The sequence below is a fragment of the Dryobates pubescens genome, chromosome 6 (genome assembly GCF_014839835.1).
Source record: "Dryobates pubescens isolate bDryPub1 chromosome 6, bDryPub1.pri, whole genome shotgun sequence".
Lineage (NCBI taxonomy): Eukaryota > Metazoa > Chordata > Aves > Piciformes > Picidae > Dryobates > Dryobates pubescens.
Window position 1 is genome coordinate 17,288,934 of NC_071617.1, and position 27,591 is coordinate 17,316,524.

The 27,591-nt window shown below is 38.8% G+C and overlaps 1 protein-coding gene across 2 annotated transcripts in view; it reads right to left on the minus strand.

The window, feature by feature from the left end:
* Nucleotides 1–27,591, minus strand: part of TULP4 (TUB like protein 4) — a 137,552-nt gene that overhangs the window by 105,999 nt on the left and 3,962 nt on the right. For both annotated transcript variants that reach the window (XM_054162681.1, XM_054162680.1), the window contains exon 2: nucleotides 318–2,619. In XM_054162681.1, coding sequence (XP_054018656.1) covers nucleotides 318–569 — 252 coding nt within the window. In that variant the 5' untranslated portion in view covers nucleotides 570–2,619. The remainder of the gene's footprint in view (nucleotides 1–317; nucleotides 2,620–27,591) is intronic.

Consider the following 27,591-nt stretch of genomic DNA (forward strand, 5'->3'; position numbering starts at 1 on the left):
CTTTAATACAGTGTAAAAGAAGTCAACTATTACAACTTTCAACTTCTCTAACACGCATTTATCGAATTTGCCTGGAAACTGAGAGGCACTGGGAATGAAGAAAATAAACCAAACCAAAACTGGACCCATTTCCAGAGAATCTCCCCACCATCAGCCTCACGTTCTTAAATGTACTGGAAAGACTTCAGCATACCCCAATCACATCTGGATTAGTTTTGAGCCTCCTTTGTACTGCTGTCCAATTTCAAGCATGAATAATGTAACAAAACCCCATACAGCTCCGGTTTCCTTTGAAGTATAACACACACTTTGCTTACCTCACTATTGTGGCCCCTCAAATTGAAGTTGATTCTCTGAGGGGTGTTCCGGTCCCTCCTGCAATGGCTGGAAGTAAAAGTGACGCCTACAACTCCTCTGCCATTGCCTGTCGCCAACCAGCCTTCCTCATAGTACCGCCTCCTGCAAACAGGTTTCTCCTTCTCACTTTTTGGGACTCTCCCTTTCCAGGAGAGGCAGAGGATGTTGGAATCGCTGCAAAGAACAGGCCCATGTTCCACTGCTGCATACATGCTTTTTTTAAAGGTTATTCTTTTTTTTTTGACATAAGAAAGTAGTATGTCTAGTGCACAAAAGTTAAATCAAAAATTATTTTTTTTTTATTGATAAGACTGACCTGGGATAGATCATTGAAAGAGGGGAGGATGGGGTCAGTGTTTATAAATATCCACCAAATGCATAGTGAAAAATTCCTCTATAAAAGATGATGGCAGTTGGCTAAGAAAAAGTAACGCTTAAAAAAAAAATTCAGGTTCATTTTTTGTTTGTTTTTGAGTCTGTAGAGTGAGGGTGCACTTATCCTTTGGAGAAACAGCTACTTCAGAGAGGCGCTCGAGAAATGGTTAAGTCATCTTTTTGCTCAACTTGATATAATCGTTATACAGCCTGAGATTCCAGTTTAGCGTAACGCAATTCCAGAGACAAAGAGTTGCAAATGTGTAGGTTTCAAGTAACTTAAGGCTTTTTAGATTTCCTCCAGTCAAATGCTCTTCAAAAGTTCGGTTGCAGAAATTTAAACACGCGCACATACATATATAAGTATATATATGACATTCATCTTTTCCAAGCTGCCCTCTGGCATATCTTTTCCATCTGATGTATTTCTGCTGCTAAAGCTCAGAGATTGCATAAAGGGAAAAAAAGGCACACAAACCGTGCGAAACAACAGACCCGAACTTGTGCAGGCACTGGTGTGCCAGGCCAGCTGGGAAATCCCTCCTGGTACTGAACTGCTCGTTGGACTCAAAGGATTTTTTTCAGTCCAAAGCCAATCCAATTTTCATTGCAGCACTTGTTTTTCCACCAGAGACCCAACACAGCCTGAACTGTTTATCACGCTATCTTGCCTGCTTTCCCACTTTTTGCTGCCACACACGAATGAAAAAGAAACTCCCTCTTCATTTATAGCAGAATCAAAAACGCTCTAAAGCTTACAGCTTTCAAAGCAGGTAAGCTTGCCTCAAGTGAACCATGAAGTTCTCTCTCCTCTGAAACAGGCTAAAATGTCAAGCCGTTTTTCCTTTACTTCTCCTTTTTTCTCTGCTACAAGGAATCACAGACTTTTCATCCTACTGTAAAAAACAAACGCCAGAATAAAGCACATCAAGTAAGCACTCTTTCAAAATCTTCTAAAATTCAAAGAAGGAAGAAATATAATCAACTAAGAAAGAGAAGCAGCATTAAAAATCTGACTTCCTGGGTTCGCTATTTCTCTGGGTATTTTTCTTGCTTGTTTGACCAGATCTTTCCTTCTTGATGCTTGCCTACAGCACCGATTCATAGTTCCAGACACAACATTTGCAGCTGTACAAGAAGGAAACATATGAAGTATTCCAATTGTTTTATTTGAACAACATTTATGAGCTTGATTAATTAGTATTTATACCACACTAAGTGAAAAGAGGAAAAAGAGGGAGAAAGAAATGCGAGTTTGATGACCCGGTTAATTCAGGAAGGATCATGAGGTTTGCTCAGTTCAATGCCCAGACTTGTCCCATAGTTCCTCAACGTATTTACTTCCAGTCATCATTACTCAACATATGGTCACAATTTATTAGTCCATTCACAATCTATTAAGCCCAAAGCAAAATGTGCCAACGACCATACATTATTCCTCTGCAATAACAAAATCAGTTTCCTCTACCCTCTGAATTCCTCCATTTCCCTCGCAGCTACTGATTTATATTGTAGAGGTATTTTATTAGGCTTTTTCTGTGCAGAAAGTGTTTTTTCTTCCTCTTCTTGCAAACTTTTTTCACCTGTGAAGACCATGTGGAAAGTTGAACATTAGTGGCAGGTGTCTTTCCATGGGTTATTGATTTCTGTGCTGTAAAGGTGCTCCATTTGGTTCTCAAATTATATTTCATCAATTGCAAAGCTCTCAGGAATATGTAAGAGTAAGTCTATGTGATGACAAAAACATGTGCGTTCTCATGGACATGCAGTGCACACACCAGATCACTCTATCTGGTACTCAGAGCTGCATCTGCTTTATCAGTTTAGCTGTGGTAATCTTGTAAGATGCCTGTCACAGGAGTTTGAAATCCCAGGATTCTTCCAACTCTGCAAGACAAAGTACACACACACCAAAAAAAAGAAAAAGAGAAGTGAATAAAGCCACAATACAAAGATATAAAGATCACTGTTACAGTAATCAAAGCATTATGATTAAGTATTTTATACTGGACTCCTATAGAATATATATATATACACATACGTGTGTATATATAGATGTCTATTTCTTCCCTCCCCGCCCCCAAAATCTCCAAATCATTTATATATAGAAGACTGTACATTAAGTAGAAGGGACCATGCCTGTCCAGGATACCCCAGAAGCTGTATGCAGAATTATTGCACAGTTACTAACCAAGAATGCTAATTAAGAATTGCATTCATGATATCCATCAGAGCTGTAAAAATAGTACTGTCTATACCCCATATAGCACCTCACTAACCCCACATTTGAAATAATTAATCACTTTTTGTCAGTCTAGCATACATATACCAGTAAGATTTTTGTTTAAATGCAAAAATATAAGAAAGAAAATGCATAGACATAAAGGTAATATCATCAAACAGTTTACAACACCATGTACTTAGCACACTTATGAGGTACACTGTCCAGGAGGTCTGGTGAGTCACAACCAGAATTTTTCACCATTACAACTAATCGAAGATTTTAAAACAATGGTTCCTGCCAATTTTTTTTCATCATAGCATGATAAGGATATGAGAAATGCCACTCAGACTTTCCAGATTTATGATGTTTCTCAATTACAGTCCAAAGAAAGTTCACACAAAAGAAAACTCACAACAATTTTCAGAACAAAATTGTATGAACAATTTCTGTGCTTGTCCCATAGGCAAACTTGATGCTGTGCTATTATTTCCTAACAAAGACCTGCATTCAAGAGTTGCCATTTTATATTAGTGGCATGATGTAAGCCTTTACTAATGTTACAGAAAACAAACAAACAAATAGAACTGGTTTACTGAGAAAACAGAAAGTCTCTGAAACACCAGTTAGAGAAGCATGAGGTAAGCATTAAATAGTTTGAATTGTGCAATTATCATGACTTTACAAGTGGATTTTAAAGCACAGACAATCCCAGATGCAGCACAAAAACTGTATGGAATTTCTGTCCTTATTCACTGCATATAAAATTAGTAAGTTTCAGAAAAGGAACCCTCTGTGCCTCGGTCAATAACCTTCTCCCACCTCAGTTCCACTTACCACCACTTTCAAGATTAGACAAACAAAAGGCTTTTCCTCTTAAAAATTTCCTAATTGAATTAGGAATGCTGAAGAGGGAGAGATGAAAATCTATAATAACTACAAAATTAATAAAGTCAGCCATTATTCAAATCCCAACACAGTATCTCAATACAATACAAACTACAAGAATATTTTAACTTTAAATCACTGAAGGCCACACTTCCTTTATGCTGTACTTATATTCAGTGGACAAGATAAAAAATACTTCTAAGACTACTGTCAAGCACTCAAAAGATAGGCTGCATTAAGATTACATGTATTATACATGAAGATTTAATTCTTTCCATTCCCCTCTTCTTCATTCCCACCCACTTGGTATTTCCTAACAACTAACCGAATTAAGGCTCAGAGGCTCATTTAGATAGCCACTCTTCATCTGCCATTACAACAGTTACACAGCTCTGCTCCTTTTCACATGTTTGAACCAATCTTTTTGCCTTCTTCTTCCCTCACCATGAAACAGAAGGATAATTGCTTCTGTCTCTATTGTACGTGTAAGAGCAAGGATGAAAAACATTATAGAGGAATGTTACTTGCATGATCTTACCACTACTCTGAATTTGGTTTGGGGTCACTCTATAAAGAGAACTTGGCCTTCCAGATGAGCCTCATCCAAAAATTTGATCCAATTTTTAACTGCAGATTTTTTTATAATCAAACTTTATGTATCTTTTCTTTCAGAGCAGGACAAGGCCTAATGATAAAAAGTACACTGGATTCTGAAAAAAATATTATTCATTTCTTCAGTGAAGTTATTTCTAGCACTACTAGGACACTAAATATCCACAAATTCCAATTACTTCTACCCTCACTTAAAGGGTAACTGAAAATATGTTTAATCTGGATTTTCCCATTAAACAAATGCAGATGCTACCTGAACTCCTCCAATAATACTGCCTCGAGTCTAAGCCCAGTGATGGAAAACATTTAAATAAAGACACCTAAGGAGACAAAATCATACTGGACCTGTAACACAGGAAGGAAGGATCCACAAGTATTTGATTTGATTTTGCTGTGAAAGCATACTATGTTCCCAGATCATGGGGGGGGAGGGGGGAAAGTATTATTTTTAAGAAATGAGCTTATTAACAGTTGCTCTCATTTTTCAGTGTCAATATTTAATCATTTTTATTTCCTGTTTCCATTAACTTATATGAAGTTAAGCTACAGTGTTAAGCTACAGCTAGACAACCAGAAAAAGTATTTGCTTGTTCTCATGCATCTTTCATAGAGGTGTCTCTTTTGCTGACAGAAAGAAGTCATGTACAGCCAAATAAATGCACCAATACTGGAGCAAGCATTTTATGTTGATTCAAAATTCCTATCTTTAAGGCTCCAGGTCAGAGTATCTGAAGGTAAGCATAAAAGGAAACTTGAAGAAAAGGAAAGCACATCAAGAAAATCCAGGTGAGCACACATTTGTAAATCCATATTTTTGAAACAAAACCAAACAAAAAACAAGACCCACATTTGGCACTTTGGAGATTCTGACTGCCCAAACATCTTATGGAAAGAAACACAAGCTACAGAGTCTTTGAACAGTCAGGCTATCAAGATTTCAGATTTTTCAGCCTAACCTGTCAAACTTGAATGAGGTCAAAGGAAAATGCACTTTATCCTCCCTTGCTTTACAGTCTAAGAAGGAAAAAATAAAGCCCACTATCCATGAAGATAGCAAGATACTTCAAAAAATGTGGGACTATGAGCTTTCATTCTGTTCTGAATGATCAAACCACAACCGGTTCTGCACAAGCTAATGGCAGATGCTCTCATCGCTACCAAATGGTGACTGTGGAAGTAACCTTCAAGGTTACCGCTGAACACTGTAATACAAAATTGGGACATTCTCTAAGACAGTCACTATATTAGGGGCTAAATACTATAGAGCTAGGAGCTGGCCAAGATGATGCATTCTGTTGGTTTAGTCCAACTTATAAAGCAACATAAATCATTAAATAATCCCATCCAAAATGAAAGAAAAGGATTTAACAAAACAATTCCTAAACCACCAAAGGACATAGAAGAAAACTGGTATAGAGGTAAAACCATTTTTTCCCCTTAAAAAAGGGACATTGCCATAGGGCCTCTTCCTTCACTCATCTCCTTGAGTAATTTTTGCTTTATTTGCCTTCCATCATGGCACAAGTCATATTGGACAACAACACAAAATTAATTTGGAGGACGTGATTCTAAACAAGTATCAACAAGCAACTATGTTCTTCACCCCTAAAGTGAAGGAGGAAAACACAATGGTTGCCTTTGGGTAATTCTAGAAGCTCGTCCTCTCCTAGGGGACACAGTCAGTCATGCAAATAAGAGATCTAAGGAGATGTGTAATCCCAGCACAGCTGCACAGAAACCACTATGTAGCAAAGGTGTAACACCAAGCACAAGCTGCCAGCCCATTACTACAGACACTGTAACATGCACTCGCTTATTGTTAACCAAATAAAACTGACAGAAAATGTTTTGGTTGGCATATTGAGAGAAGTGAAGCTTGTCTTAGTGGCTGTTCAGAAGACATTCATTACGAATATTGACAACATTTATTTCAATGCAATACTCCCACAAACTTACAATCACCTCCTCCACCAAATTACATTCTCAGAGAAGTGAAAATAAAAAATAGTAGTAGCTGACAGGCATTTCTGTTCCGCTGAATGACCCTCTTGGGTCTTTGTCATAGAGAAGGCAGCAAAATATGTATGCTTTCTAATTTTTTTGGATGTACAAGATCTTTTTCCACATGTAATTGTCTTATACAAACATTAAGGGAAATACTTCTACTATTTCTAGACCTACTACATGTACTCCACTTTTAATGCTTGATGTTACACCATTAAAGAGAGTTACATTTAAAAATACACTTAAGAACAACATGCAAGAAGCAAATTTTTAAATGCCTTCAGGAAAAATAATTTCAAGAAAAACACCAAAGATCCTTAAGCAAACTGTTTGAAGCTACCACTTGGAACTTGACAAATTTACACACATTCTCCAAAGATCAGAGGTCTGAAGACATGAATTACTATAAATTGCTACAACCCCTGACTATGGAGGAAGTGGGGTAAACAGTTACACAGTTAACAGGGAAACAACATTAGAAAAAGGGAAGAGCACTGCAAAAGAGACTAAGCCCCAAATCTAAGGATAACTGAACTACACCAAACCTACCAAAACGTGCAAGAAAGAGAATATCTGAATTAGGTGTGGCTTTTGCTTTGTCTTGGATTGTGTTTGGTTATTTAAACACTTTCTTTAGCAACAATATACTTTAGGTGAATAAACATTATATCTTAAATCATCAACAGAATAAAATAGAATAGAATAAACCAGGTTCGAAGAGACCTTCAAGAGCATCGCATCCAACCTATCACCCAACACCACCTAATAAACGAAACCATGCAACCAAGCACCCCATCAAGTCTCCTCCTAAACACCTCCAATGATGGTGACCCCACCACCTCCCCGGGCAGCCCATTCCAATGGGCAATCACTCTCTCTGTGTAGAATTTCTTCCTAACCGCCAGCCTAAACCTTCCCCAGCACAGCTTGAGACTGTGTCCTCTTGTTCTGGTGCTGGTTGCCTGGGAAGCTTTTTCTAAGTTGAATCAGTCCCCCACGAAGTTCCAGCATGATCCCACATTCAGCTGCACTGGCAAAATGGAGGAGGAGAAGATGTACAAGATGACCAAGGAACAGAAGGGACTAGTATTGCCACCTGAAGGCTTTTGATGACAAATTTTGGGCAGAGTATTTCCAAACTCATGGGTTTGCCCTCAAATGGAAGGAAGGCAAATTTTGTCTCAAGGATGAATTTAAGATGGCTACCACAATGTCCTGGAGCCAAATCTACCCATCACCCTTGTCTCATTTTTAAATAAATTGAAGCAGGCTGAAGTACTTCAGACAGATGCTGAAAGACATGCTTCAGGAAAGAAAAATGTACAAATAACACATATTAGCCTTTTAAACAAATTGGAGATCTACATCTGTGAAATACACAGAGTATCTTTTGAGATTAAAAAGAAACATGAAGTGTGATCAAGAAATTCCCTTCACTTACAGTTGTGATTCTTCTCTCTCAAAAAAGGGCTGGAATTGTCACAGCACACAGTATCCTTTACACAATCGATACTTCAGGGAGCATTCACTTAAAAAGTGGTAACAACTTTATGTCATTAATGACATGAAAGGAAGGCAGCCTCTTACCATCCCTTTTCCATTGAAGTGACTGCTCTGACCTTGACTGTAATTACAGAGCACTTCCTTCCCATAGGAATGTTCTGCAGCCTGCAAACATCCCTTGAGCCTCAAAGCAGTTGCAGTTAGTTCCTAATTATCTCCACTATCTGCCCACAGGCTCTTTGAACGCTTTGTTATGAAAATACATTTAAGTTTTGATATCCTCCCCCAAAATTCCAATACACCTCTGTATGTGATACACACACTGCAACATTGGAAACAAAAAAAAATTAAGGAGAGTCAGATGGAGAAAATAGCAAAAGCCACCACTTTTTAAAATTCATAACCAAGAATTACTTCTGTTAGACAGCAAGATGTATTTCAGTCAGAAATCTGATATCTCTGCAGAGCAATCTGAGTGCAGCATGTTGCAGCATGAAGGACGCTACATCAACCTGCCAGGAGGGAGCTACTGGTGAACCCTACAAGCTGCAACACAGGCGTGAAGTGGATTGTGGGTATGAGCTTCCCACCATGCCGCCCTTTGCTCATCACGCTGCTCAGCTAGAACTGTAAAGGAAGGCACTTCACACACCAGAGACCTTTAAGGGTTGCAGATAGGTATTATGTATTTTAACACAAGACAAAGAGTTGCAAACAACTCAAGTTGTTGAGTCTTTGTCTTCGGATCAAGAACTTAACTCTAGTCTTGACTTTCCTTTAAATGTGTGTAAGGAAGATTTCAATCTGGTGAAGGAATCATACCCACCTCATAACCACTGCTTAGAGTTCTAGATGCAGAGAAGGGATACTCCTACCCTCACAATAAAGAGATAAAAAGCTAAGGAAGAACTTTATCTCCTCCCAATACCTGTCCCTTTTGCTTCAAGTTCCATGCTTTTTCCTCAAGCTTCTGGAATGTTGTGCCAAGGTCTCCAGGTTAAAAGAGGCGTATAATATTATGAAGACAGACAGATGCAAAGAGTGGTTGCTTTAGAGACAACCTTGACAAGCAAGAGTCCCTGAAGAGGCTTTTGTGAATAAGGAGCTTTAAATGAATGCCTGCAGCAAAGCAAAGACTTCTGCACAGAAATTGTTTTGCTACCGACTCAGAGGGCATGAGATTAGCTGCATACACATATACATGCCCAGGTAGTGAACGATCATTTTCCTTACATTTTCAAGCAGCTCTGTCCACAATAACATGCTAAGTGTTTGACTGGTCACCTGTAAAGACAGATGCAAGAGGCCAGCACACACAGAGCCTCTACACACAGTCACGTTCTGCTGGGTAAGCTGAAAGCAGAAAGGCAGATATGCACATCGGTAAATTAGCACAGCAGTCTCGGTTGCAAGTAGTTTTACTTTGTAAAGGTGTTCACAATTATGATTCTCTTCTTCATCCTTGCCAGATGCTCCTGTTGGACATATCAAAGATTTAGGAAGATAAAACATAAAATGTTGATGTGGGCATAAGAAACAGCAGTATGCTGTGGTCACAAACAGCTCTAACATTATTCTTCCATGACTGTGACACTAGAACTTTTCTAGCGAGAAGTCCATAATAGGTATAATTGCTGATTACAGAGGTGTTCAGTGGAAGGACACCTACAAGGACTGTGTTTTCTATTTTCTTAAATATGACACAAATATCTATGTTAATATGACCACAGACAACAATTAACAGAAAAATATTTTCAAAAGCTTTGGAAAAGTACATTCAAGGAGCAACACAAGTCAAGTAGGAATTCTGACTATTTCACTTCAATGCTGCCAATGTAAAGAAGAGACTACGCATTCATTTTTATAAGTCACTAAATATTTAACTAAGGTGCCATGATGTCACATTCAGCTTTGCCTATTTGCAAAGAGCTAGCCTTTGAAATGGGTAATTTTCAATATAAAATTTCTTCATTTTATATTGTATTGAAATATCTGTTTCATCCCCAGATAGTCAGACTTCACGTAACTCACATCTGTAAAACTAGCGGAGAGAGCTTGTTTCTAACTATAACCTCTACAAAGTAACAAAAATGCTTTTCCATTGAAGAAATGTTCAGGTTCCACCAAAAAAAGTAAACAAATGTTGCAAATTCGTGGTGGATTTTTAAGTAACATTTTCCCTACTTCCTAGCTAGCTCTGTAGTCAATTTTTTTTCTCAAGGAAGTTATATAAATGCAGTAACTGTCAAGTTTCTTGGACTCAATTGTTTATCTTCCTCAACATAATATTCTAAATGCCTTTCAGCATTTTATTCTAGCCTATGCTTAAAGAAAATTTTTGCTATTTTTTGGATAAAGCTCAGATTCTACAAAGCATGAAAATCAAAAGGGAAGATTTATCACTGCAGTTAAATCTATACCTTTTAGACAAATAACCAAATTGAGATAATGTATGCACATATACATGAAGCTAAAGCTATCCATGACTGAACAGAAGTAAAAAACCCCACTGTCATTCTTTGTTTGGATTTTCTTATTTCCCATTGCCAAGTTTCGCCTTCTTGCCTTTCCCAAAGAGCACAAGGATTAGAAGAATAGAATAGAATAGACCAGACCAGGTTGGAAGAGACCTTTGAGATCATCAAGTCCAATCCACCTAATCAACTAAACCATGCAACCAAGCACCCTATCAAGTCTCCTCCTAAACACCTCCAGTGATGGAGACTCCACCATCTCCCTGGGCAGCCCATTCCAATGGGCAATCACTCTCTCTGTGAAGACTTCCTTCCTAACCTCCAGCCTAAACCTCCCCTGGCACAGCTTGAGACTGTGTCCTCTTGTTCTGGTGCTGGTTGCCTGCGAGAACAGACCAACCTCCACCTGTCTACAACCTCCCTTCAGGTAGTTGTAGACAGCAATAAGGTCTCCCCTGAGCCTCCTCTTCTCCAGGCTAAGCAACTCCAGCTCCCTCAGCCTCTCCTCATACAGCTTGTGCTCCAAACCCCTCACCAACTTCGTTGCCCTTCTCTGGACATGTTCCAGCAAGCTGGTAAACTGTTCAGAAGACCCAAAGAAAAGACTGACTCAGCTGAATAATGTCATGTGCATACTTTTCCTACTACTGGATTTGGGAAAGTAATGCAATTGCAGGCTGCTTCTGCTAAATCTGGCAAATACAGGCCATAATCCTGCACTCACGCTTTGCTCATGCTAAGGTTGCCTTGTTTGGTTTTTCTGGAACATGACTGTAAATTCCTCAGAGTTCCATGATGTTTGCAAATTCTAGCCAAAAACAGCATCAGAAGATAAAAGCAATCTGAAGTAATTTTATAAATAGCATAACTCTAACATAACATTTTAAAGCTTTCTTACACAGCTGCTTTTTTTCCTTCTATGCTCAGAATTACTATATATTTAGACAGTCCAAACTTGGTTCAGTACAATCATTTTTTAAATTAAATACTTCATGAGGCACCTCCAAAGCTGTAAAAAAGCCTAACATTTACTCTGTTAAGTGCTATTTCCATGTCTATGCAGGTCTATGTGAAGGGATGAAAAATCCAATCAGAGAGAAAAAATAACCAACCTGGTAACATATGATCCACCCTGATCATTCCCTCTACAAAACTCAACATCTGTATTGAAGGTTCCTTTTCTCTCTCTAAAAAGTCTGCTTGCAAACTGCTCAAGGAAAATTCTGCTGCTTTTTCTGGTAAGCAGCTTGGCAAGGTAACATCATAATCTTGCAGTGTCAGTGGTCCCCTTGAGCTTACAAAGTCTATTAAAACAAATTACATGAAAACATCTTTTTCAGGATTTCAGTTCTATAGCTTAAGAGGATCAGTATATTAGAGTTCCTTTTTAGAACATAAGACAGTACATTACTACAGTACTTAATGCTATCATGACAACTCAATACTTTCTCCATTACTGTGTATTATGCACAGATCACAGACTAGCAGGAGGTTATTAGGAGGAAAAAAAATGTGTTTCCTTGTTATCTATACCAGCTAGATTACAATGAAATCAAAACTTCAGCATCTGCTTGAAATAGCCATTATGTTTGATCTGTAGCAGATGGATGCATGAAACAAACATTACTTATGACAAAAAAGGTAAAACATACAGTATTTCCTAAAGTTGATACAAAGTTCCTGAATTTAAGAAACTCAAGAATATATCAAGAAAATTCTACCCCAGTAACTAAAACGTTACTTTTCACTTACTGTTCTACTGAATGACACCATGAAACAAAGACAGCTGATGAAGAACCAGAAATCACAAAGTCAGAATATAAAAATTCCATTTCTGACTATTAAAAGGATTAAAAATTGAAATTCCAGTCACTCAGTGATTCTGAATCCTTAAGCAATAGCCGGTATAGACGTTGACTTCACTGGATCTTCAACCTACCAACTCTGTATTGGGTGGTTGATTAAAATTGTGTAAGATACAAAACAAAACAAAAAAAACCCAGAAAAATCTATTATACTTGCTATATAGGTTTAGGCTGGATGTTAGGAAGAAGTTCTATACAGAGAGAGTGATTGCCCATTGGAATGGGCTGCCCAGGGGAGGTGGTGGAGTCACCATCATTGGAGGTGTTCAGGAGGAGACTTGATGGGGTGCTTGGTGCCATGGTGTAGTTGTTCAGGTGGGTTGGATTGGTTGATGGGCTGGACATGATAATCTTGAAGGTCTCTTCCAACCTGGTTTATTCTATTCTATTCTAAAGACTCTTTGCCTGAAATCACCATTATTTCTTTCTAAAGACATAAACCAAGACATTACACATAAATACTCTGTCTTGCTTATAACCATAGATGGTCATGGCAACAGCTGCATTACTGCTACTGTTATTTTCCCTTGTGTCCTTATTCTCTCAAGGGGTTGCCTAATGCTTGTGCCACTGGTCAAAGCAAAGTATCACAGTATCACCAAGGCTGGAAGAGACCTCAAAGATCATCAAGTTGAACCTGTCACCACAGACCTCATGACTAGACCACCGCACCAAGTGCCACGTCCAATCCCCTCTTGAACACCTCCAGGGATGGTGCCTCCACCACCTCCCTGGGCAGCACATTTGAATGGCGAACAACTCGCTTGGTGAAGAACTTTCTCCTCACCTCGAGCCTAAACTTCCCCTGGTGCAGCTTGAGACTGTGTCCCCTTGTTCTGGTGCTGGTTGCTTGAGAGAAGAGACCAACTCCCTCCTGGCTACAACCCCTCTTCAGGCAGTAGTAGAGAGCAATGAGGTCTCCCCCGAGCCTCCTCTTCTCCAGGCTAAACAATCCCAGCTCCCTCAGCCTCTCCTGGTAGGGCTTGTGCTCAAGGCCTCTCACCAGCCTCACCGCCCTTCTCTGGACACAATCAAGTGTCTTGATGTCCTTCTTAATATGGAAAGGTTGATGGGATTATCTGGGAGAAGAATGAGTAACCAACTCACTATGTTCCCAGCATGAGCATTTCTGTGCATTAATAAAATTGCAAAGCCGTAAGTGCACATAAGGAAACAGCATACACTGTTCCAAACATGTTAAATGTACCTTTAAATAATTCCAATATAGACAGTGAATGGATAAATGTTCCACAGAAACCTTGGGAAAAAATTAAACCCCCAAAGATTATAATCATATAGAAACAAGTAATTTTGCAAATTAATGCATCTGACAGATTTGTAGATAGAACTCTGAAACAGTCTTCCAAATATTCCCCACAGTGTCATTCCTACAGTAAAACATCCAAAACCTATACCTAAGAGTGGGAGTAAACAACATTTTAGTGATGGGCAACCACAAAACCCATAAACCAAATATTCCATCTTTTCCCACCTGTCCCCACTGAATACAAAGTCCTTAAGCAAGTAAACTACAAAAGATCCTACAAATGCATGGCATTTAAGGATTCTGCTACAAGAACCCACATTTTCTTCTCCTTACTCTCAACAACGATTAAAGTATAGAATTAGGCTTAGGACCTCTCTAAAACTTTCCTGTTTCCATCCATGTAGAGAGAGATACTCAACCTTTGAGATTCCAAGACAGCTATGAATTGCCTGCAGTGGCTATTTAACTACCTTGCATGTGTTAGATTGTTTTTGTTATTTCTACTGGATATCAAGTAGGCAGGAGACAACATTAAGAAGAACCATACATTGCCCCTCCCCCCCCCCCCCCGTTAAGGGCAAAATATCAATAAAATAACACCATATCAAATCAGATTTCTTTCCAGCTGGTTAGCTGCAATCAGTATCTCAGGCAAAGTATTTTCTGAAGTCTCATGTCCAACGTAAGCAAGAAGGCCTGGAGAGCACCTCATGTCTCATGTCGATTAAAGCCTGAGAAGCTAAACCTCATGTCTAGAAAATGTTAAATTGGTATTTCACATGACTGAAATTAGTTGTGTGGCTTTTTATAAATGTAACTCACAAGCTTCAGTTTGCACTTGTATGTTTACAAATTTCTCTTTCAGGCAATAAAGTCCATCTCACAGAGAGTAATATGAACCACAAAATAAAGCAAAACACTGCTAGATTCTAGGGAGACATACTAGAGCAATGTAGAGCTGCAGGGATCTGATTACAGACTGCTGGGCAGTTAGTCTCCCACTGGGATGGGAAGCATATATACCAGGATGTTCTAAAAACAGCATTTGTTTCTTCTGTAGAGCCTTACAGGTGGCACGGGATTATTCCCCTCAAAGCTTCAACATTTTAATTTATCAAGATTTTTAAGCAGAGCATAGCAAGGCAGTCTCATAACATTCCCCTATGGAATGCTTTCTGCAGTTCTTGGATCTGTTGTTCTCCTTGTAAGAGCCAAAAGACAAAAGTACAAAGCAACTGCTATGGGATGATAGTGAATGCCCTTTATCAATGCTTCTCAGAACAGCACCCAGATCAGCCAGACCTCTGACAGACTAGAAGCAAACCCAAGCCTGTCTTCCAGAAGGCCATATACAGCTGAAAAGAAAATCAGGATACACACAGGTCATCTGCTCTATTCAGTATTTGTACTGGTTTATTTGCTCTGAAGCAGAGCTACAAATAACAGACATCATACCAATTTTCAAAAGATGCTTCTATAATTACATTGGTATGCCCTGTGGAAACCGTATTGGGTTTCTCATCGCAACCTTCAATGATTCAAACAGCTAGCCCTGCTCTTCCCATAAAATTAACATTTCAACAGAAGACCTGATATGTGACTGGCAGAATCACCATCATAAATGGTAATCCAACAGCTTTATGACATCTCTTGAGAAATAAAATTTTAAGACAAAAGTAGTAGTATATTCAGTATACAGTAAGGCAAGATTGCTTCTGTAAGACCCTTCTCATCTCTTAGGATGCCTTGAAGTCTATTCAACAACTCTGTAAGACAGGTAAGCATGATTCCCATTGTAAGAGATATGGAAACCAAAGCTAGAGACAAATTGTTCAAAGCAACCTATACTACAGAAAGGCTTCTTAATCTCCACCACTCCTATGTTCCACTCCAATTTGCCTTCCGAGGTCTGCTTGGCCCCTTGTTCCTCTGCTCTCTGCAGGATGCCTAACTGGTAGACTCAGTTTTCAATTAATCAAGACATTAACATTTTTGAAGTGAGGAGCCTGTAGCCTTAGGAAGCTGGACCAACTCACTCAAGTTCAAATGACAGAGCTGAAGTGAAAGAGTGGGCAGGTCCCAGAAGATGTAGGTGCAGGGAGATCAGCTGCACCATGGAACTTTGCCACAGTACAGAGGTGGAGAACCCTCAATACTGAAGGGAAAGATAGCACCAAAAATAAGAAGGAAGAATTTACCATTACTGACTTTCAGTCTCTGCTACAATCCTATCACCACTGAGTATGGCTCGTCTGATGTTTTCCTGTGTGTTTCTATCTTGCTTCAAAACTTAACTGCTTTGGATCCACAGGAAAAGCCATAACCAACATTCTGCTTTTTTGTTCACGTATTTAAAAATATCCATCAACACTTGGTGAAATACATCTTGTGTCGTAACACCTCTTCTGCAGATAGACAGATACTCAGGCCAGGTTAATTCCAAACGATTTAGAGTAACCAGAATAGTTACTATTTGAATCATCAAGCAAGGAAACCTGACTTAAATATACCATTGTAATTTGATTTTGCATTTCTACTCCTGTTCTAAAAGAAAGCCTGTTACTAGATAGTAACCTTAAACTCATGCTGATTTGCAAGTAAGCATAGTTCATACCTCATATTTGGTACTTGGCTTGGAACCTTCAATGATATAACACATTCACAGTCAAGTAATGACGTATTTTAAACACACATTCATTCACATTGATGATTTTTATATTTGATGTTAAAGAATAGCAAACAGTGCTTCCCATTTTCTGGATGTGGTATTCTCCAGACTGCCATATATGCACCACAGTATTTCATATATGCACCACAGTATTCCATATATGCGTTCTGACACACAGTATATGCATATGCAATACTGCACCTACACAAGGTACTCTGAAGTGTTACAAGACTCAGCCTTGAATGAGACATTTTCACTTCCAACAGTCAAACCCAATGTTATCAATGTTTCTGAGGACAGAATTTTTTTTTTTTTTAAGTTGCAATATTTTAAAGGATTAAATGTTAAGATTATATTCCAAACATGCAACTGTGTCCAGATGGTTTCAAAGGACACTAGGAATCCATTTACTCAAACCCCAGTTTTACAAGATTCAGTGAATGCTACTAATAAAATAAAATCACACTAGATGTTTTGGATTCATAGGCCTCTTATTAATCATGGGGTTTTTTATTTTTAATAAAAGGAAGCATTATCTTTAGCTAACAAGCTGAGATGACTTCCTGGATACTCTATTGCTACACCAGTAGAAATTGTTGATCTCAACATTGCATTTCATTTTTATTACATTTTGCAAGATGAAAACAATTTTCTCCTTAAAAAAATTAAAACATTTAAAAATTGACATAAGCAATACCAAAATAAACACACAGCATCCCATCTATGCCTACTAAAGAAAATTTGCTACAAGCTGATCTGCCCCTTCAGCAAACTGAGTCCATTTATTCACCCAGCAGTTTCCCTCGTTTCAAAGATGTACTTTAAAACTTCAACAGAAAAAGTTCAAGCAATACATGGTCACATTATTTCTCAGCAATGTTATTTTATTTAAATTTGATGACTTATGCTAAAGGCTACATTTACTGTGATACACTTACACCAAAAGTTCCACTTCAAACCAGGATATTTTTATATCCAATTTTTGCTACCCTGTAGATGTTCTCTAACACACCATAGTGAAAAAAGACTTTTGGCTTTGATATTGTCATAAAGGCTTCTTCCTCATCCATTACAGTACCCACGTCTGCACTGTCGTTACCACACAAAAAGGTCCTAAATCTCAGTTTAAAAGATGGAAATTAAGATAAGACCAAGCTAAAAAGTCAGTTCCTAAAGTAAACTGCGTAAGATACAAACACACTTTCTCTTCTAATCCTCCATCAGCGGACTGGTGATAGCCTCCACCAGGTACAGCAGCAGACATAAAACTGTCTCAGCGCAGACCTCAGTGCATTTTGACTGCTACAACCCTTTACACACATTAGTTTTATTTGTTTAGAACTTGGGGAAAACTCTTCATACTTCAAATCGCAACACACTATTTCAGATGGAGGAATACGGCATGAACAATGCATACATCAGGTTTGTAGTAGAGGAGCTATGCAGAAATTAGTATTTCTACTTCTCCCCTCATTCAAAGCCATCCAGGTATGCACACATGAGAACAAAAATCTTAATGATTATTTGCCAAACCCTGCAGCATAATACGGCAGCAGCAGGTCAGTCTTTAGAAGCGAGCTCCAGTTAGACATCAGTCACAACAAACAGTATCTCAGTCATGCAGCTAGTAACAGAACTGGAGGGAATCACTCTAAGAGGAAAGCAGAGACACAAGGATAAAGTTTCCTTCTGGGAAAACAGGGTGAATTAAGGTCATACTAAGAACAGGCAGGTGGTGTAAAAGGAGCAACAGATCAACAAGTGGAATTCATGAAGTTTTATTTTGAAGTCGTGATGCTAGAGCTCTTGGGCAAAAGGCCCAAATCACAGTTCAGGCAGGATATCAGTTTCCTGGACTGAGTAAACTGGCCAACAGTCTATGAATACATGCTACACAGTGTCATCTACTATCTAGTAGAAGGAATGTTTAATTGGCTTGGTAGGGATATAGAGTTTAGGGGGAGGAGGAGGCGAATATATGTCCATCAGCCTAGCAATAGCATTTGAAAGATACTTTTATATTCAATAAAATAAAATTGAAAATAAAACCAAAGTTATTGAAGTGTGGGTGTTTTTTTTTCCATTAGCATGCCAATAAAATGCTAAATCATTTGACATAAAAAATTACATGTTGGTAAGATTCATTAAGCAAGACAATCCTGTCTCAATAAATTAGGCACACAGCGATTTAGGAGTGGGTTATTTGAAAAAATAACATACAATCAGCAAGTAAGCAAAACAGAGATAAAATGCTGATGAAAACTCTTGGAGGGCAGTGATTCCTTTCTTATTATTCCTGCAAAGATTCAATTGCTAGAAGTATACAATAGGGTTTGCCTTAACGAACAAATATAGATTGCAAACTCTTAAGAGCAGAGAGCATGTTAGTCTCACGCTAGGTTCTTTTCAGATACATTTTGGACCACTACTGTAATCATACACCATGACTGGAGTTGCGGGAACAGAACAGGGCAAACAAAAAAATACCTCTTTGACAATTAATAGAATAGAATAGAAAAAACCAGGTTGGAAGAGACCTTGAAGATCATCACGTCCAACCTATCATCCAACCCGTCCAACCCAATACACCTGTCTCTACCCCAAACCTGCATGCAATACCAATGCATTCATTTAATTTTTGTTTCTGTGTGTCAAAAACCAACAAAAACAAAAATCAGTGGAAAGCAGTAAGAAACCTTTCCACTGATCAAAGCCTAGGTTCAGAAAAATATGCTCATAGCTTGAGCATACAAAGACACACTGTCATACTGTGCTGATTTTGGCTAGAAGCACAGAGAACCAGGGCATTTTGACTATACTACATGAAATCAACATCTATGATACTAAGGATCTAACAAGTCACTGATAACAACCATTTGTTTTCTAGCTGAGAAAGCAAGCTAGAAAAGTGTCAGCATTTTCAGGCTTTCCACTGACATGCTAAGAAAGACATATTTGTCCCAAAGCAGATTTAGACATCACCAACATGAGGAAATGTCTTGTTTATAACTAGACTAATCAGTGAGGATTTCTGATCTTAGGGAACAAAATAATCAAACACAAACTAAACAAACTTACTCTAAGAAAACTGAAGCTTTTGCCCACTTTGTAAATACCAGAAAAATTCTGCAGAAGATATTCCATGTGAATGGGGGTCCTTCAAACAGTAGAGAGGATGTGGCATCCCTGTAATTAAGTCTGAAAACCTTAATATAAGGAGGGAAATCATAACTTTCAGAGCAGTGGCTGTATGCCTTTTTTTTTTCTCTCTGAACAGTATTTTGACCAGAGTTCTGGCCCTGAAATTTTACACAACGCTGAACAAAAGGTGTTTGGCTGTCAGTTCACAGCAAGTGTGCTGCAAAGCGCACCAGTTTTCCCTCATGCTGCCAAAAAAGCCCTTCTGTGAGTTTTATTTGGCATGGAAGCAAGCATCTTCCACAACTTTTCCCCCCCTATTATTACTTACTCACACTTTAAACCAGACTTTGAAATACTGTGAAAGAAAAGCTTCAAAGAGAGGACCTGAGTACTACAGCACAGGACACCTAACGAACATCAGAGTCTGGAGGGCAAAAACCTTAACAGTCTCACTTTGAGCAACTATGCATGGTATCAACCACATAGCCACAAGAGCTTGTCCTGAAAGAAACAAACATGACAGTGTTACCTTTTGACAAATTTAATTCCCTGAGAGATCCCAGAATCCATTCAGTTACTCAAGGAAAGTATAGTAAGTAAACCTCTGAAAGCAGAGCAAGTCTCTCAAAAAATAGGAAAGAAAAAGACAGTTAAATAAGACACATTACAAAGAGAGGTGGCAAATAGCTCAAAGTGAAAAATCCAAGAAGCCTCGCACCACAAACTGAGAAACCTAGTGAGGAAAACTATCATGAAATAATGCAATTTTGTTCACTGGGATCTTCTGTTTGTTCAGTTAAATTTCTGAATAAACATCTACACCAGAACACTGATAAGCCTCAAAACAAAAACCTTCTTGCCTTTCCTTACCCCTCTCTATGACCTAAGGGATTTTCTTCTTGTCTTTTTGCCTTAAAGTACAATTCTCTTCACAAGGTTTCCATCTGTATCTAACACAAGAGAAGAACAGATCTATTAACAGTTGACTGCATGAAAAGAACCAGCTTCACACATGTATCATGAATTGAAGCCCAATGATAACAGAAAATCCTTAATGACTTTCTCTGAAAAGAACACTGGTTTAACGTGAGCACCCAACTTCCAACATATTGCAAAGGTAGTGCTGTGCAGAAGTTTAAGCCACACAACCTTAATATTTAATTCTTATCTTAAGAAATCTGACATAGATAAATTGTGTTTTGCATAAATATGGGGCCCAATAGCTAAGTGAGTATTAAAGAAAATTATTATATGAATTAGGAGGAGTTAATTCTCCAGAAACAATCCCAAAAAGGCAGGATGAGACTTCTCAACAAAAGAGCATCCCTGCTTTACTCATACTGCTTCAGTAAATGCAGGCATTGCTAAAGCATTGTGAAAATGAAAACTCCAACAAGCTTACTTAAAAATCTGCAACCAAAAAACATCTCTATGTATAAAGCTGAATGATCTACAGATGCAATTTCTGTTATGTATGAAAGAATGCACTAGGCTGCTGAACCAACCGTCCTGTCACAAATGCACCCTTGCCAGGGAATTAGCAATACAGACTTGTCATTGCTAACTCCCAAAACTCACAATATGTGATACTCTCATTTACAGTATCACAGTATAACTAAGGTTGGAAGAGACCCCAAGGATCATCAAGTCCAACCTGTCTCCACAGACCTCATGACTAGACCATGGCACCAAGTGCCACATCCAATCACCTCTTGAACACCTCCAGGGACGGTGACTCTACCACCTCCCTGGGCAGCCCATTCCAATGACGAACGACTTGCTCGGTGAAGAGCTTTCTCCTCACCTTGAGCCCAAACTTCCCCTGGTGCAGCTTGAGACTCTGTCCCCTTGTTCTGGTGCTGGTTGCCTGGGAGAAGAGACCAACCCCTTCCTGGCTACAACCACCTTTCAGGTAGTTGTAGAGGGCAATGAGGTCACCCCTGAGCCTCCTCTTCTCCAGCCTAAACAATCCCAGCTCCCTCAGCCTCTCCTCATAGGGCTTGTGCTCAAGGCCTCTCACCAGCCTTGTTGCCCTTCTCTGGACACGTTCAAGTGTCTCGATGTCCTTCTTAAACTGAGGGGCCCAGAACTGGACACAGTACTTAAGGTGCAGCCTAACCAATGCAGAGTACAGGGGCACAATGACTTCCCTGCTCCTGCTGGCCACACTATTCCTAATGCAGGCCAGGATGCCATTGGCCCTGTTGGCCACCTGGGCAAACAATTTAGCAACAATATAGACCCTTTCCGTGATTCACTACCTGCTACAATCACACTGAGAAATCTTTCAACTACAAGAGTGCTTTAATGATATGTTCAAAGATGTACCCTACACAGATACCTCATTCAGGCATGCACTTTTGACAAACCTATTCAAGTATCTCACGTCTCATGGTTTGCAGACACTGTATGACAGGCAGAGAGTTCACAGTCTTGGGAATCATCAAGAAAACAGACATAAGGAATCACATAACAGAATTTATAGCTTAGTCTGTCCTATTCTGGTCCCCTCTGTTCATCAGAAAACTAATCTACATGAGATTGCAGTTGAATTTTAACATCTCGAGTTTATATGGCAGCAACCTCCTACAGCCTACTTCACTTTCCCTGTCACAAAACCCTGCTAGAGTAACCACCAAACAAGCAGGGGCAGAACTTCAAACACGCTAGGAGTTACTGAAATACCTGAGGTTATCTGACCGAAACAGGGCTTCCCCTACACAAATTATTTTGAAATCTGATCCAGAAGACACACCCAATTATCTGTTGGGAAGGACTGGAATCATTAAAATCAATCAAAATCAGGACAGAACCCTTTTCTAACCAGATCTTTCCATGTAGCCTTGTATGTCAGTGTGCAATTCTTACTTATTTTTAAGCTGGGGCAATTTTCCAGACAGATTTTTAGACCAGCTAGCATAAGGAGCTGTTTTAAAATAAACCAAACAAAGAATAGAATAGAATAGATCTTTGAGATCATCATGTCCAACCTATTATTCAACCCACCTAATCAACTAAACCATGCAACTAAGCACCCTATCAAGTCTCCTCCTAAACACCTCCAGTGATGGTGACACCACCACCTCCCTGGGCAGCCCATTCCAATGGGCAATCACGCTCTCTGTGTAGAATTTCTTCCTAACCTCCAGCCTAAACCTCCCCTGGTGCAGCTTGAGACTGTGTCCTCTTGTTCTGGTGCTGGTTGCCTGGGAGAAGAGACCAACCTCCGCCTGTCTACAACCTCCTCTCAGGTACTTGTAGAGAGGAAAAGACCTTCAAGATCATCAAGTCCAACCTATCACCCAACACCATCTACTCAACTAAACTACCAACTGCCTCATCCAGTCTCTTCTTAAACACCTCCAGTGATGGTGACTCCACCACCTCCCTGGGCAGCACATTCCAATGGGTAATCACTCTCTCTGTGAAGAACTTTTTCCTAACATCCAGCCTAAACCTCCCCGGCACAGCTTGACACTGTTCTGGTGCTGGTTGCCTGGGAGAAGAGACCAACCCCCACCTGGCTACACCCTCCCTTCACAAGATTTCTTTCCTGAGTACATTTTCTACAAAGATGCCAAACAAACAAGGAAGAAATAAGAAAATAGTGCTGCCTAGCACACCACAAAACTGCAAAATTGTAAATTTCAGCAAAGGCAAAGACAACAACAACATCAGCATCCAGGAAATACAACTTTTGACCAGAAAAATTGGAAGGAAGGGGCCTAACCACTGTAAAAGCAAAAGACAAAAACAAACATATAATAATAATAAAAACCATGCATCTCATAAAAAAGCACACCATCACTCTTCTCCCAAAAAAACCCCAAACCAAACAGAACCAGCCTAATTGAGCACACAAACTCAAAAAGACCACGTACTCTTTAGTACAGCTTCCAATGCTTTCTCCATTCAACCTGCATCACTTGAGGTCTACTCTTATCAACAATGTTATCAGTCCACACATGGAGAAGTGCCTTCAAAAATGTCATTTGGGGCAATTTAAATAGCAATGGAACAGAGCAGTCTCAGCATTTAAAGATCTTTCATTTAATCTGCCAATGAAAAAACAACAACCCAAACGTTTTAAGATACTGCAAGGGAGGAAAGTCATTCCAAGAGCTTGTGCAAGCCTTAAACCCAGAAAGCAATGAAATCTTAGTCAACACACAAACAAAACAAGGGAAAAGTAAACATAAGTGAAAACAAAAGGACAGGTAGGCATCAGTATGGACAGTCATCAACCATGGTATGTGCCAAAATGTTGACAATGCAGCTGGAGGCAATGCAGTATGATTCAAATCATCACAACATACCCATCTCGTTATATTTTCCTTAATGAAAAATGGACAACTAGCAGCAGATCTATTCCTGGAGACACCATAAAAATCCTATTATTGGTTCCCAAAGGCTATTTGACTCTTTCACAAGAATTTTCATTCTCTGCCCAATAGGAAGTGAATGTTGGCCATTTCCTGGTTTTCACTCTCATCCTTGGATGACAAGGAAGGATGCAAATTCAAATCCAAACCAGGGCACAAAGCTTATCCAGCATTTCTAGAATTTTGATAAGCAATGCTATTTTAAAAACAACAAGAGCTCATTCTGTCACCACAGCAGTAGATCATTAAATCACAAATATTTTTTTTCTCCTAACTAACTAGAAGCTTCCTCACATCAGAAGTATATAACACACCCCAAAGGGGGAAGGGAAAAAATTAACTACCTACCTAACCTTTGGAATATAACCTCCCTATAACAGTGACAAAAGACTTTACTTTTGCATCTCATGAAAGCAGGACACTATCTTTTATGAAATCTTTCAGCTTTACTGGCTACTTTTAGCCCAGAACTACTGTTCAGGTCACCAGCTCTCTGCATGAACAACAATTCCAAAACCCACCAACATAGTACTGAAAATCAAACAGTATTATAAGAATTTTCCATATGATCTTCTTCCTCATTGCCCTGATGACATCATTCTCAAAACAGAGGTCTTGTGTTTAAATTCTTGGAATAAAGAGGAATTTCTTTTTACTAATAAGAAGTACTTACCCACCTGGAAATACAAGAGAGGGACTAGTACCGTACAGGCATACTCCTAGCACTAGTACTGAGCTCAAATTAGACTTTTTCATACAGTTTACTTTCCTCAATCTCTAAACGAACAGACTTTTGAAGTAAAAAATTCTCTTTGCAATACTGGGAAATAATGAACTTTGGTTTTAATACACATTCCACAGGGTTACTCTGCTGGTATAAAGGAAGAGAGAATGTCTCCTCAACAGCCTGTCAGAATCTGCAAAGTCTGTACCAAAGAGGACTTAATCACTTAATCCTATGATCTGTATTTGCTTTTAATAGAACTTTGTTGATGCAACCAAGGTTTTCTTGTTGAGAGAGATGGACTAATTCTTGCTCATGGTGGTCTATTACAATTCATAACAAGTCTTCATATAGGTGTATTTAGAAGAACCATGCTCCTACCCCCATGCCTCTAATATTTTTGGTTTTTTAACTTCTTTACCTCTGCATTGGAAAAACTGCAAATGGTTCTAAATCATAGGCCTGTAACATGAGCTGATTTCATTTTATGCCTTGATCATTCATGCAAGATAGCAGATTTTCACTGCATAGCCTCTCATGTCATTATAAGATTGAAATGCATTTATTTAAATCTCTCTCCTAGAATTCAGTCACTTTCATTACTTTATCTAATTAAATCCATAAAGAGCTACCAGGCAATAGAAGCTGTAGCTCCACTTTCTGTTCTGACAAATTAAGAAGAAAAAAAAAAAGAAAGAAAGAAAGAAAGAAAGAAAAATACATATATACTGCTATAAAAGATCCTTTGCCTTAGGTATCAAACAGATTTAAACATCTGCTAGCAAACTTTAAAACCCAAGAGGAGGAAGGAAGAATACAAGCTGGGAATAAGTCAGTCCACAGCAAACTAGAGAAGTCCTCAGCAGTCTCCAGAGCAATCCAAATCTGGGAAGGCAAATCAAACCCATTTCATTTATATCTCTTTCTTTACAGATGAAGTGAAAGCTGAAGTAATGGCCACAGGAAAGTCATTTCAGTCACACACTGTTCTGTTTCCAAATTATTCAGGAATGCCTTACTTGTTGGTTTGGGGTTTTTTTGGACAACTATTAGATAAATACGGGTACAGAACCTGCCCTCTGCTACTCATATCAAAATCCAAACCAAAATTTTTCTTCATTCCTATCAACAATCACAAACTTGGCAGTTACTTTTCCAAAGCAAACTCTTTATGTTCACAATGTTTCTATAGGTACAATTCGTATACAGGTACGAACGCTGTAGTCTATACAAAAAACCACTACTAAGAGCCAAGCACAAAAGCAATTCCTTATGCTCCATTTTAAGAGAAATGCAAAGTGTAAATGAACTGGCCATTACTGAAAGTGAGGAGATTTTATGAAGAGCTCTTTTCTATATTTCTCTGCAAGTCTATGCAAGGTCTTACATTCCACACATACACATCAAACACTAAACTTTTATCCATGCAAGTTTGATATCAAATTTTACAAATTAAAAATGCATTGGTTGTAAACCATGAAAAATGAAAGGAGCAGGGGACTGCAACTTTTAAGAAGGCAACAGCTTCACTAAAAATGGACACTTACGCTTCTCTAACTCTTGTGTCAAAGGATGCTGTGGATGCTAAAGCTATAATGGTTCAAAAAGCACTGTGTAAATTCACCACAGCTATTAAAAACCAAATTACTAAATACCAAATCATCTGCCCAGAGGATCCTAAACTGCACCCTGCTAGAAGCCAGTGATGCTTCCTTCAGATACCCAGCTATTTGGACACCCTAAGATACTCTCCAGGCACCTGCTACCAGCCACTCTTAGAAACAATGTTAGTAATGCAGAAAGACCTTTGTTCTGAGCTGACATACCATACTTAGGTCTGTGTTTTTGTGCCTGGGAAAAAGGTAAAATATCTAAAGCTGGTTCAACACCTACACTGTTCAATTCCCACATTTCTAAACACTATGTAGGGCAGCTGTATGGCAGCCAAGATATTTATATAGTAACAGTTCTTAATATACTTATATCACTCATGAGAGCTAGGGAAGACACCATGAACATACAACTCTTCCCTCCTTCACCCTTAGCTGTATTCATTCCTCCTTGCAAGTTTTACTTAACACTTAAAATAGCTTCATGAGTAACAGTTTTTATATTTTTATACATTGACTATTATCCACAATCTATACTATTCACAAAAGGTGTTGTGCATTTTACTCAGATTTTAGACAGGTAGGTCTTTGGGGGTGTGTTTTACTTCGTAGTTATTTGCAACTGAAAGGATTTCCCAGAAGTCGCTCCACCACGCCATTAGAATAGAGAGATCTGTTCTTTATCAAACGCAAGCAGTAACAACATTGCCAGTGAATCCCAACAGACCAAGGTCCCACTCTAGTAGACAGTGCACCAAAACAGAACAGAAGTGAGAGCACGCTCTCTCACAATTTAAGAATTTTGTTAGCTACAATCTTTCTCCAACTAAAGAGCCTCCTGTGGACTGTGATCTATCACAATCACAGCATGCAGCCAACCTTTGCTTTTTGCAATAACTTTATCTTCAAAACCACTGCTCTTCTAAAGTATTCTTAATATATATACAGAAAGAGCTTTTTCCATATTGTGGCCAACATTTATGGCTCCTTTTTATGTTTTTTATCTGTTTAAATGATGCCAGGTACCATCAGTTAAATATTTGGAGTAATTTTCTTTAAATGGCTACATGAGTAGGTATGGCCTTCTTCCAGATTTTACCTTGCAATTACTATTCAAGCTACTGAAACAAGCAACATCCAAAGATTTTGCTTAGAAATCAGATTAACTCCAAGAGATTTGCTTCAACAAATACTTAATGCAAAGAATGTCTTCAAAGGAGAGGAATCTATTGCATTTCACACCCAAAACAGAAAAGCTGATGTTTATACTCTAATAGGAGAGTTAATCTGCAAACATATGCTTTGCAAAGAGTACTTTGCACTAGATGAGGGTGTTGAAGACTATTCAGATTCAAGGTATGAGAAAAGCATACAACTACCATCTGGGTCTGCTAGCTCCGAAGCTACACAGAAGGCAACTATCACAAATTAATCAGGACCTCCATGCTACACAAACAGCCCAGTTTTCCAGTGGGAGGTTCTCAGGATGAGCTGCAGTAT